General features: G+C 48.3%; 1 protein-coding gene across 1 annotated transcript in view; it reads right to left on the bottom strand.

The window, feature by feature from the left end:
- Positions 1–1,391: 1,391 nt before the first annotated feature.
- Positions 1,392–12,946, bottom strand: part of TBX5 (T-box transcription factor 5) — a 42,642-nt gene continuing 31,087 nt past the window's right edge. The window contains exons 7-8 of the mRNA XM_082667236.1: positions 11,432–11,658; positions 1,392–2,239 (exon numbers count right to left, since the gene is read on the bottom strand). Coding sequence (XP_082523362.1) covers positions 1,662–2,239; positions 11,432–11,658 — 805 coding nt within the window. The 3' untranslated portion in view covers positions 1,392–1,661. The remainder of the gene's footprint in view (positions 2,240–11,431; positions 11,659–12,946) is intronic.

Below are 12,946 nucleotides of genomic sequence, written 5' to 3'. Positions count from 1 at the left end.
TCCAAATACCCCTGAGAACAACCGGAGAGCGCAGTTTCCTCCACCACATTTCCTCTCAAATCAGTCCATCGAAAGAACAGGGGAGAAAAAATGGGTGTTCAAGTCCCTGTACTTTTTTAAGCACATGGCATTTATTAGGCTTTAACTGGCACACAAATATACGAAACGAGTACTTAATTCTCACCCGCCCCCCGCCTTAGCAACATAAAAAGACATCATCGCATAAAGACACTCACGTGACAAACAGACACACACTCTCACGTACTTGAACATACGCAGTCTCACGTATTACCCTGTTCTCTTTATTAGGGTCAGTTAAAAAAAACACAAAACAACACTTTTTTAATCAAGAAAGCAAAGCACATTTGAAAGGAAAAAAAAAACAAAAACAACGCAAACTTGGTTTTGAGTATCCATAAAATTAAAAGCTTTGGGCCAGATCCCATGCTGGATTTCATTTCAGGTTATTACTTAATTAGACCTCCTATTTATAAATAAATAGTACCAGTAAACTATTACATCTGAAGAACCCTGCAATAACATTTTACTTACACACTTTTTTTCATTCTGTTTTCTGCCTTCAGTAACCACAGTTTGGGCCTGCATTTGGTGCTGGTGTGATGTCTTTGGAGAACGTTCCTCAGTGAGCACGTCTGGCTGCTTCTTTAGGATGGTGGCTTTTGCCTTTGTATCCAGATTGGGTCGTCAGTGATGGAGGTTTGGAAGCTGGGGGCTGGCTTTGTTTTTTTTATCAGGACGAATATTTATTTTGGCTTTTTCACAACTCTTGTCAGCACAGAGCTTGCGCCTTGCTTATCACAGTTCTGCCCGCATGTAAACCGGGGCTTTTTAAGTTTTTCAAAGCAAGCTTTCCGGTCGGGAAGCTATAGGCCACGTTTTAGCGGGCGGGAAAAACACGGAGCCGGGAACACAGGGAGGGTCGAGTAAGATAGGATGCCAGATGGAGTCTGGTGTTACCCTGACTCCACTGGTTGGTAGCAGGCGAAACTGGACTTCGTGAGGATGGGGAAGGGAGGACAAAATCGGAGACACCACATGGCAGAGGTAGGTAATTTCTTAGTCAAGGCGGAGGGTTGCGGATTTAGGTTTGGGGGTGGAGGAGTATTTGAGGGCAACTGCACAAATACATATTTTGAAACATACTTGCCTCAGACCTCCCCCAAAATAAGGGACTGGGTCCCGTTAAGAAAATGGAAAGAAAAAAAATATATTATTATTTATTATATAACAACGTCAACATTAACACCAAGACAGGGAAGGACTCTAACTACGCATGAGGATCAAACACTCCAGGAGGCAGGACTTTCTGGAGACCAAAAGAAAAGAAATCAAGGAGGGCATCTGGAGGTGGTGTGAATGTGGCCGGTTGATGAGTGTGGTGGGGGGGAGGGGCGGGGGGAGGCAAAGACTCATCTCCTCTTGGCGGTTTTTTAAGTCTTGAGACAAAACAAAGTCACATTTTTTGAATTGTGGTTTCAAGCGACTGATTACATCAGTGTTGGGGCAGGGTGGGGGGTTCTCAAGTGCAGACGTGAACATGGGGTGAAATGAGACATCTCGTCCTTGGGGTTCTCCCTGCGACTGTCCCTCTCCCTCTCTCCCCTCCCTCTGGAAATGGCAGTGAAGGAGTAGGCCTCGCCTTAGCTGCTGTCATTCCACTCTGGAACCATGCCGACTCCGTGCACGGCCGAGTGGTACTGATGCGGGGACAGGGTCCTTGGCACGCCGTGAGGGTACAGGAACTCTGACGCTTGAAGGCTGCCGGGGGACTGGAGGCCAGTCTGAGGCCCGCACTGCCTGACCACAGGCTGGTGGGCCATGGAGGTCTGGTGTTGGAACATTCCCTCTCCGAGCTGCGGGGAGCCATGGTTCGCCATGCCAGCCAGCCGGGGGACCAGGGGCCCCGAGGTGAAGTGAGCAGAGAAGTGCTGATAGGGTAGCCTGTCCATGGGCTGCACGGTGGTGACCGTGCAGCTGCTGTACGAGGACATGCTGGGCCAGGCGTTGCAGCTAATGTCCTCCAGGCTGGGCACGGGCTCGCTGGGCGGCACGGAGCTGGCATACATGCAGGCCTGCCGCTGGGCTGACTCTGTCCTATAGGAGGCACCCAGGCCCTGCTGCTGGGGGTAGCCGGAGCGGTAGAAAGGGTCCTCTTCACTGGGCGACGTCTCCATGTAGGGCTTCTTATAGGGATGGTCTGTGGTGGAACATTCTTCATCTGCTGAGACAGGAGGACAGACACCCGTGAGGCCAGATCAGCTACCCCATAGCTCAAGGCAGAGACAGCCATCTGGCCCAAGGACAGAAGAATTAAGTCCGGAAGATGGTTGGCTCCAACCTCCATTCTGATAAAAAGAGGGTGGACTGTCACGGCTAAGACTTTGGGCTACGGAGTTCTAAGCAAACAGTTTGACCTTTCCAAGCTCAGTTTCCTTTTTTTTTTTTTTTTTAATAATTTTCAGTGTATTCCCTCAATAGAACATTAATGCAATCATTAGAAAAGATGCTTTGTATAGTTTCTAGTAAACTGGGGAAATTGAGCTCAGTTTCTTCATCTGTAAAATGGAAAGGGTCATGACAGCACCTCCTAGAAAGGGAAGTGTTGACAATGAAATGGGAACATATAGATTAAGTACTTAGTCCAGAGCTTGGTACAAGGGAACACTCAGTAAATAACAATTATTATCTTCCATCCTCCCCAGCATGTGAACTTCATGAAGGCAAGACATGGTCTGGATTACCCATCACTGTATTCCCAGAACCTGGGACGTACCTAGTGACAAAAATAATAACAACAGCATCAACAGTAACAGTAACAACACATACAGCATTTACTCTGCCTGGCACTCTTCTGAGTACTCTCCACGAGGTCACCCGTTTAATCTTCTCAACAACCCCATGAGGTGGGTTCTCTCAGTCTCCTCATTTTACAGATGAAGGGAGACACACAGAGGTCAGGAAACGTGTCCAAGGTCTTATATGGCTGATAAACAGTGGAGCTAAGATTAGAATCCTAGGAATCTCGTGACAAAATTCCTGTTCTTCCATGCCATGCTAGACAGAAAGACACGCAGCAAATACTTGTGCAATGGATGGAACAGTGGATGGAAAAGTGGATAAATGGACGGGAGCCCGAATGAATCCCCAAATCCTTTCCTGATGCCTTATGTGAACAAGGACCCAGTCATGATCTGTTGAGTTGGTACCAATTCACGTGTCACTGTTTCATCACTGAACAAGTCACTTCCCTTCTGTAAGCGCTAATTAATCCCTAGTGGAGAGCAGTAGAGAGAGTTCTGTCTCTGAAAGAGGGTCTTCCTTAACCACTTTGGGGTCACTGACCCCTCTGGGGACTAACAAAAGAGCTGGGCTCTTTTCTGTCCCAGAAAAATAAACTGAAACACGAAGTTTTGAGAACTGTATGTATAGACCAAAGTGATGCACACAACTTCAGGGGCTCAAGGACTCCCTAAAATGCAGACCTCAGGTTAAGAAACTTAGACATGCGTGAGTCTGAATCCAGCTCTTGTACTTAATGTCGGTGTGACACTAGCAAGGCATCTGCCATCTCTGAGACTCATTTTTATCACCTTTGAATCAGAGTTAGCAATACTTACCTCACTGGGCAGCTAAGGAATAAAATCGAGCATGTAAATCTCCTGATACCCATCACCAAGGGCAGCTCTTGTTACCAGGGTAACACCACCTGTGTCATGGCAGACCTCGTCTGTAATAACACACCTCCAGGTGTTTCCTTCAAGGGAAGCAATGCTTGGGGGTTTCTACCAAGATGTAAACCTCATACAGATTCATTCCTTGGCTGGAATTTTACTCCCCAAACTGGAGATTTTTCTTTCCTCGCTTCCAATCTCTTTCTAATGAATAACGTTAAGAAATATGCCTGGTTGGGCTTCCCTGGTGGCGCAGTGGTTAAGAATCCACATGCCAATGCAGGGGACACGGGTTCGAGCCCTGGTCCGGGAAGATCCCACATGCCGCAGAGCAACTAAGCCTGTGCGCCACAACTACTGAGCCTGCGCTCTAGAGCCCGCGAGCCACAACTACTGAAGCCCACGTGCCTAGAGCCCGTGCTCCACACCAAGAGAAGCCACCGCAATGAGCAGCCCGTACACCGCAATGAAGAGTAGCCCCCGCTTGCCGCAACTAGAGAAAGCTCGTGTGCAGCAACGAAGACCCAACGCAGCCTAAAATAAATAAATTTATTTAAAAAAAAAGAAAAGAAAAGAAATATGCCTGAGTTTGGCAAGTATAAAGAAAAATGAAACACTGGGACACTCCCACAACTGTCACCACTGTGATGGTTGATGGCATGTGGGCAGGACGCAGGACTAAGTAAGGAAAGAAAGAAGAGCCATGATTTATTAAGCACCTACTAAGTGACCTGACTCTAATCTCCTAGAGTCGTTCCTCAAGGCGGCTGCTCTCGTTCTCATCTCTTAGAGGCAAAAACTGAAGCTCAGAGAAGTGACTTGCTCAAGGCCACGAAGCTGGGAAGGGGCAGAGGCTGGAATCAAAGCTGGGTCTGCTTCACCTTGCCGACCACAACTTGCCTCCAAGCTCTCTCGATTTCTACTACGCAACGCCACTCACTCAAGTCATCCAACAGATACTGACTGAGCCGTTACCGAGTGCCAGGTGCTGGTCAACTGGTAGCTGTGGTCCTGCTCCGCACACATCCTTGGCCCCTCTCCATCCTCCCCTGCATGAGGGCAGGACCTGTAAGGGCAGGAGGCTGACACTGTGTGAAGAGCAGGTGCTCCTTGGATGTAAAGCTCCAAGTCAGTCATTCTCCCCACAGGAAGTCCTACGGCTTCACCCTGGACTATAAACCAACAGGTGTGGGTTCCACCAAACCCCTCTACTCGCATCATTCTCCGAGTGATACCCCCAGGTAAGTCAAAAATCTCCCCAAATAACACATATCTACACAAACGTTGTACCCACCTAACAGCAAGCAAACTTATTTTTAACTAGACTCTTTCTGCGACACATCTGGGACCCGTAGGATGCCCAAACATCGGTCTAAAAAAAAAGTGAAAAATGCAGTCCTCACTCTTCCAGGTGTTCTAGCCACATGGTGCCAACCATCCCGATGTTTGAAGACATTCAGATGAGCAAGCGTCCACGTTTTTTCACTTTTCAACCGGGCGTTTTGAGGGCGTCTTAAAGACACTGCTTCTCTTGACTTATTTCTTTTCTTGTCCTGGCCACCTCCTCCCTTGATCCCTTCCCTCTATTCTTCCTTCCACCCACCCCCTAAGGTCCATAAATCTGAATGTTTCCATTGTTGCTGGAATCATAACCTTTGGGTTTTCCATTTAACCAGGGCGTTCCTCTCTTCAATAATAGAAAGTACAGCTGCAGGGTACCCTGGCAAGAGGAAAAAAAAAAAAAAAACAAGGCAAACGAACCATTCCCGAGTTTCTGATCCCCTTCCAGACTGGTTACAAGTAAAGAAGGAAGAATAATATGAAAAAGGCCAGAGCACATTTTGGAAAATCGTAAAATTACACATTCCAATCCTTAATACCCCAAAGATCTGATGCAGAGTCCTAAGAAAAACTCAATGCTGGCTTATTGATGGAAACAGGACGTGAGCATTCTCCAGTGCCTCTTGGTTCTCATCTCACTGTAAAGAAATTCCAAAGCCAGGATCCAAATTTCACGTCGATCGTGATAAATGCTTGGGATGTAATCTCTGTGTTTATTTTCGTGACGGTTTGGTTTCTATCTTTTTATTGGGAGCCTGATAACTGATCAACGGCAAAGACCTCTGTCCCAGACGAGTCCTGTTTCTCTTCCACGGTTGGGGAATGGCTGCAGTCAAGGGTCAAGTCCTCAATCAGATGAGTCCACGGCTTGGTTTCAGAAAGTTGCGTAAGGGTGGTCAATTATACTGATATAATGTCCCGAGCCCAGAGGAGTCTCTTGGACAATAGTAAACCTCTTCGTGATTCTGACCACGGATCACCACACGGCAGTGTGAAAAACCCTGGTGCCTTGCGTGTTTCTGGATGTTGTCGATTCTGGATAAAGTGACTTTAATGATGAATCCAGAACACAGATCTTAGGGCACAGTTACGTCTCTGACTCACTGGCTACGTGACCTTGGGCGAACCATTGGACCATTCCAGTCTCAGTTCTTGTTTGTACGTGGGGATAATACCTACATTTCATGTAGGAATTGAGATAATAACAGTGCAGTCTAGTTTCTATCTTCCTCGTACCTAAAGTAAGTATTCAAATCTTATCTGCCCAAGTAATGTGGGTCGACTCTGTTTTCCCCCTTGGAAGATCGGACAGATGGCTCTGTGAAGGTCATCCAATACTTGAAGGTGTTCGGGTGGCTTCCAGAGCTAGAAAACTCACAGAGCTGCGTGCAAATCACTGATGCCATTGAGTAAATACTGTCACCATTCCCAAATGGGTCATTTCCCTTGCTGCTGGAGTTCATTCAGATGAAAGACCGTGGTGGAGTCTTCACAGACAGACCCTGGAGGTAGAGCAGTGAGCAGCCACTCCTCAGCTGAGTGACCTTCAGCAAGTCAGAAGTAGGACTCTAATTCAGGCCTTTGGACTCCTCAAACAGTGCTCCTTCGGCTAGATGGCCCCAACCTTTCAGCCTTCATGCAACCCACTGTGTTCAGAGAGTATGACAAGGTGGTAACCTTGACACTTAAGGATGGATGGATGGATTTGTGTGTGCGTTTGTCCCCACGCTGTTAGCTCTTAACTTTAAAGTGCAAAGAACTAGGATGGTATTGTGGGCAGATCCTAGATTGGGAATCAAAAGACTCCAGTTCAGATCTCAGCCACTATCTGAAGCCATGAAATGTACTGACTTGCTTACTCTCTGTCTCCCACAGCGAGAATACAAGTTTCCTGGGATCAGGGACCTTTTCCATCGTGCTCTCCCCTTGTCTTCAGCACACAGCACAGTGCCCAGTACAACGTAAGTGTACTGTTAATATCTACTTGATGAACGCATCCCGGATCGGCCACTCACCAGCCACATAACCTTGGGAATCCAAGCTCTTAGTCCTCTATTTTCCCCCCTGCAAAATGGGGATGGGAGGGCATCTCCCACGGCTCAAAGACTGCAGTGAAGACCCAGTAAAGAAAAGGAGGTAGAATCGCTCTACAAACTACGGAGACTGAGAAGATGCAAAGCCCTTTACTCTCTCCGATTCCCTCTCCGTACCAGCGCAGAAAATGGCTTTGCTGAAATCTTTATTTGGGTTGCCTTTGGTTTCTAACTGTGGGGAGGGTAGTCAGGGTGGGAGGGGGAAAGAAAGACAGACAAGTGCTCTCCCAGGCCCTGGGGTCCTGGATTTGATTGAGTGGCATTGATAAAAGACCTTCCCAGCTTTTTTGGCTCCAACCATCGAGAGAGATAGTTTGGAGACAGCCGGGTCCAAACACAAGGGGCCCTCTGGCCGGCCTGGCCCTTTGACATTTCATTGGGGCTGCCTCCTGGGCTGGTTGGAAAGGAGACAGACAATGAGGGGAAGTCAGATAGTGGGGCAGTCAGGGGCCGGGTCGGGGGAAGCCACCCATGGAGTTATCACTTAACGGGAGTCCCAAACTGGAAGGAAACCTCGGCTGATTCCTTATCACTTTACAATGGAGGTTGATGATGAATTGCTTTTTGTCGTCTCCGAGGCAGGCAGGCAGGACAGACCGAGCTTGGCTGGAATGTTCTCTGTCTCTGGGAGCTCCCTTTTGGGGGGTGGAGGGAGGTGAGAAGGGCAGAGGTTTCTGCAGAGGTGAAAAGAGCCTGGCACCCCGAGTGCACAGACCTCAGTATGTATGAATTTGGGGCGGAGCGGCTCACTAGCTGGGTGACTCTGGGCAAGTTTCTCAATCTCTCTGAGCCCCAGTGTACGCGTCCGTGAACGAGGGGCAATTCTTCACCCTGTTATCTTCAACCAGTCACGAGGTCCTGACTCTCCCGACATCGCCAGCTCTTCTCCACACACCCCGGCCTGAGCCACCGTCATCTCACACCTCAGAGCCTGCAACAGCCTCTGAACGGGGCCCTGGCATCAGTTCTATCACAGCAAAGTGACCGCCTCAAAGCACAACCTGAATCCTGCCACTCAGGGGTTCAGACCCCTCCAATGGCCGCCCATCGGTGTTAGGCTAAAATCCGAACCCCCCAAAATGGCTCACAAGGGCTGGCGTCGTGCTAGCCCCTGCCTTACTTGGCAACCTCCCCTCCCGTCACTTTCCCCTGCTCTGCGCTCCAGCCACCCTGGCCTCCCATCCACTGCCCCAGTGGGAGCGGGCTCCCCATCTTCCGAGGGGCTGCACGCGTGCTCTTCTCAACGCCTGGACACCCATTCGGCACCCCAATCTCCTATCCAACTCCCACTCTCCGCAGACCTCAGCTGAAATTCTCCCCTGATGCCCTAGCCTAGTCCAATCGATACCCCACTCGGCATTTTGTTAACACTTTCCGTGTCTCCGTTATAGCATTCGAGCATTCGATCGCCACTGTCATCAAACAAATCTATAATAAGTCATTGAATGTGTGAGCTGCCTGCAACCGTGTGAGTTTCCCAAGGGCAGGGCTAGCTCACGTTCAATAGAGGACTTACAGGTACCAGGCACTCTTTTAGGTGCTCTACCTGGATCATCTCATTTCATCTGCTAACGATCCTGCGGGGTAGGTGCTACCGTCATCCCCATTCTGCAGAAAAGGTTGTTGAGAAAGCTGAGAAGCAACTGACCCACGGTCACACTGCTGCGAAGTGTCAGCCGCTGGAACATACGGCAACGGACCAGCCACTGACTCTAGCTTCCCCAGGGGCCGCCTCAAGTGGATCCCAAGTTCACTCGAGGATCCCGCACAACACCCCCACGCAAACCAAGTCCTCACATCACCCAAAGAGGGTCCGTCAGGCTTGCGTTCAAAGCCTCCACCCTGCATCCTCCAGGAGTGCGTTTACAAGGATGCTGCTGTAAATGCTGAACTCAAAACAGCGCCCTGATTCTTTGTAACTTCCTTCTCTTCTGCTGGTCTGGCATTAATTTAATCGAAAGAACTCTTTAATTCAAACCTGGTGAGCTCTTAATCAGCGTGTTCGACCCAGCCTCAAGAGCAGATCTCTGGTGGACGATGAAATTTGGAGACCGTAGCCCATAAGCAAAGGTAATGGAGGCAGATAGGGCGGTGGTTCAGGGCCCAGGCAGAGTCTGCAGACCAGGCTTGGGTTCAAATGCTGCCTTCAAGAACCATGAGCTCACAATTTTCCCTCTGTGGGCCTCAGTTTCCCCGTTTATAAAGTGGGTTAATAAGAGTACCTACTTAATAACGTTCTTGAAAAGGCTGTGGTCTGGAACCTAGGCAGGGCACCCTTAAATATAATATAAAACAGAATCTCTGTGCAGGGACCTGTGTTTCATGGGACATTCTTAACCCCTGCTTGTGCCTGAAGAGGCATGTTTGCAGGCATCTGGTCTCCAGCCCATCTGGCAGCGGTGGTGCTGGGAGTTGGGCCAGGGGGCCTGATGGGGTGATATTGCGCAGGACTTCCAGATCCAAGGAGCTTGGATGGGCTTCAGGTAAGTCTGGGAAGCTCAGTCTCACCCAAGTCAGCTCCCCAGCCCCAGGCTTGGAGCCATGATAGCTCTTCCCTCTTTCAAAACGTGATTTCAGTAAATGTCAAATCACCAAACCGTGATCCTTTCCTGACGTCACCCCCGTTCCAGAGAAAGCTGCAAAAGCATCCTTTTCTATTGGTTCTGGTTAGTGAGTTGTTGGGTTTTGTTTGTTTGTTTTTTTAAAGAAAACCCATGGGGGACTGCCCTGGCGGTCCGGTTGTTAAGACTCCGTGCTTCCACTGCAGGGGGTGCGGGTTCGATCCCTGGCTGGGGAAGTAAGGTCCCACATGCCATGAGCACAGCCCAAAAAGAAAGAGAAAAAAAAAAAGGGTCCAGGCACCAGGCACTGGGCTTTGACAGGCGTCGTGTTGGCTGCTAGGGCTGTGAGGCCCAACAGGGCCACTCTAAAGATGGAGCCGTGGGCCTGCTGGAGCGAAACAGGGCCGGTTTATTAAGTCAACCCTGTGCTGAACACAGGACAAGCATGATTTCATGTCATCTTCACACCGAGTCTATGAGACAGGTCCAATCACGGGCCCGAACCTATAGATGACTTTTAGTGATGTTTAGAGTAACTTTTAGTGATGTTTGCTAAGTAACTCGCACCTAATCATAAACATTTGAAAATGGCAAAGGTAGGATTCATCTTGCTTTTCTGACTCTGAAGACCACAGGCATAAGCACGAGGCTACATGGCCCCCTCCCCTTATGTCTGTTATCCCAGACCTTCACCTAGATAAGCAGCCTTCTCTTCACTTCCTCCCAGGACTCACTTTCTGCAGGGATACCTGCCACTTATTCCTTCATAGCTGTCACCCAGCTTACCAAGTACCAACTGCTCTAGGGAACTGAGCATCACTTACAAAGGGAGAAAGTGACACACAGCAGGGCTAGGACGCCTGCCTGAGGTCACACAGGAAGCTGGGGGCAGAGTTGAGACTCAAATCTGTTTCTCTGGTCCCACTGCCCGCATCAACGCCTTCAATTCTGCCTCGAAAAACTGTCAGAAATTTCGATTCTGCCTCGAAAAACTGTCAGAAATTTCCTTCCTTAACCTCCACTCTGGACTCAGATAACTTAGGGAAAAAAATCATCCATTTCTCATTTAGCAAAGGAAACGAGGTTGTGTCTCAGACCGCAGCCTAGTAGATTTAAAGAGGGGATGCACAGGAGAGAAAAATCTATTGTGATTTTGTTCTCTCCCTCCCTGCCTTTTTCGGTATTGATTTGATCTGGAAAGGAAAGAAGAGCTCAGAATCCACTTGGGAGAAACCCTGCATGTGAACTAAAGGGCACATCCAATTCCAAGGAGGTTCCCTGGAAGCACACTCCCTGACGACTAGTGGCAACATAAACTCAGCTTTATCCTTTTGGGGCAATACTTCCTCTTCAGCTTCTAAAAAGAATGAGGCCACTCTAAGTTCACGAAAAGGTATCTACGATGCATTCTAAAGTTTAAAAAAATGCAAATTGCAAAACAGATGCAGTATGATATCAACTGTTAAAACTAAAAGCAAAACTCTTTGTATTTGTGGGTGTGTGCAAGTGTAAATAAATAAATGGGTCTGAACATTTCAAATAAGTTTTCCCCAAGGAAGCGGGGGGACGCATCAAAGGAATCTTTAGCTTTACTTGAATGGTTTGAATTTCTTGCAATCTCTTTGTAGTTTTGTATTGCTTACATTTTAAAAATAAATACACGTAGTTATGTGTACTTATTTTTTCAAGGAAAAGAAGGAAGAAGTACAGACAGTGGCCAGGACGGCAGGGCTGTCACACTCACCTTTCCTCTTGGTGCAGTGGTAAATCTGGCCATGCTCCTGGGGCAGCGGGTACGGGTTGGGTGGGGGTAGGAGGTCCTGGGAGGGGCCAGACACACCATTCTCACACTGGTACTGGGATCCCAAGTTGGACGAGGCGGAGAGAGCTCGAGGCTCACTGCTGAAAGGACTGTGGTTGGAGGCCACTTTCTGTCTCACTGTGCTCCTGGGAACCACAGGATATTCTTTACTGAAAGAGAGAAGATGTGAAGTATCACTGATCAGTGGCCTGATAGAGATCCTCCCACTGGCTGAACCACAGGGTCAAAGACTCTACCAGAAAACTCACAGAATAAGAAACAAAGGGATCTTTGATGAATGAATAATCCAGTTATACTCAAGTGCATCCAATGCATCCTATCCTATACATATATATTTAGTCACCACTTTTCATGTCTTATACATTAGGCGAGTAGATTTATGAATAGTTCTATACATATGCAGAAAGATAAATGAGCACCCCCAGTTGAGACCCCTCTCAACAATCAATAAACACACATGGCAGTTGAAATATTTCAACCTATTCTAGACGTCTTTGAATTCCCTAATTCAAAAGCTAAAGAGCTGAGAGCTCACTGAGACTTAACTTCTGGGTCTCCATCTTTAAAATGGGGCTGTGGCCTTTGCCCAACATTAGTAAAGAATGGTAGCTGACCACCTGGGGTGGCCACGTAAGAACCTAGGTGACCCTAATCTGAATAGTTTGCTCCTCGTGCCTTAGACTTTCCTTTTGAGTTGCCGTACTTGTCGCCAATGACATAACACTTAACTTCTCCGTGCCTTGTTTTTCCCATCTGTAAAAAAGGGATAATGAAAAACCCCAGGTTCAAAGGGTTATTGAGAGAGGAAATTAGTTAATACACGTGAGAGGCTTAAAACAGTGTTTGGCACAACAGATGGTAGCCATCGGCAGGACTGTCACAGTTTTGGAGGCAGAGTAGAGGGAGAGAGAGAGGGGGAAGGAAAAGGAGAAGAAAAAGGAGGACAAAGGAGATAGAGAAAAGAGCATGGAGACTAAGACCAGGCAGATCCAAATTCAGGTCCCACCTCCACCACTCACAGGCTTCTGGGCCACAACCTTTCTGAGCCTCAGTTTATGACGCCATAGGTACAGCCTCCTCCAAAGTGCTCAAAATCTGGTCCCTCACACTCATAGGATCCGTCCTCCACATTCCCTTCCCTTCAGCTTTCAGACCATTTTTTTCCACATAAGAGTTTGGGAAATTCAACAGAAACCTCTCCTGGAAAGGAAGAAAGAGGTGCTGAGCATCACAAGAGTCCCAAAGGAAGCCAGGTGGGTGGGGGAGGGATCAGAGTGAGAGTTTGCAAAGGAGCTGAGAGGAGGGACAGCTCAAAGGTACAGGTAGAATTGAGAGAAACATCCGGGGTGTATAAGAAGAGAACGGCCCAACCCATAATATTCCCACATGCACAAAGAGGAGGGGGCTGCCAACGTTTGGGATGGGGGAAGGAAACCT

This window comes from Grampus griseus (assembly GCF_964374135.1).
Source record: "Grampus griseus genome assembly, chromosome: 12".
Classification (NCBI taxonomy): domain Eukaryota; kingdom Metazoa; phylum Chordata; class Mammalia; order Artiodactyla; family Delphinidae; genus Grampus; species Grampus griseus.
This window is presented reverse-complemented; position numbering and strand designations above follow the sequence as displayed.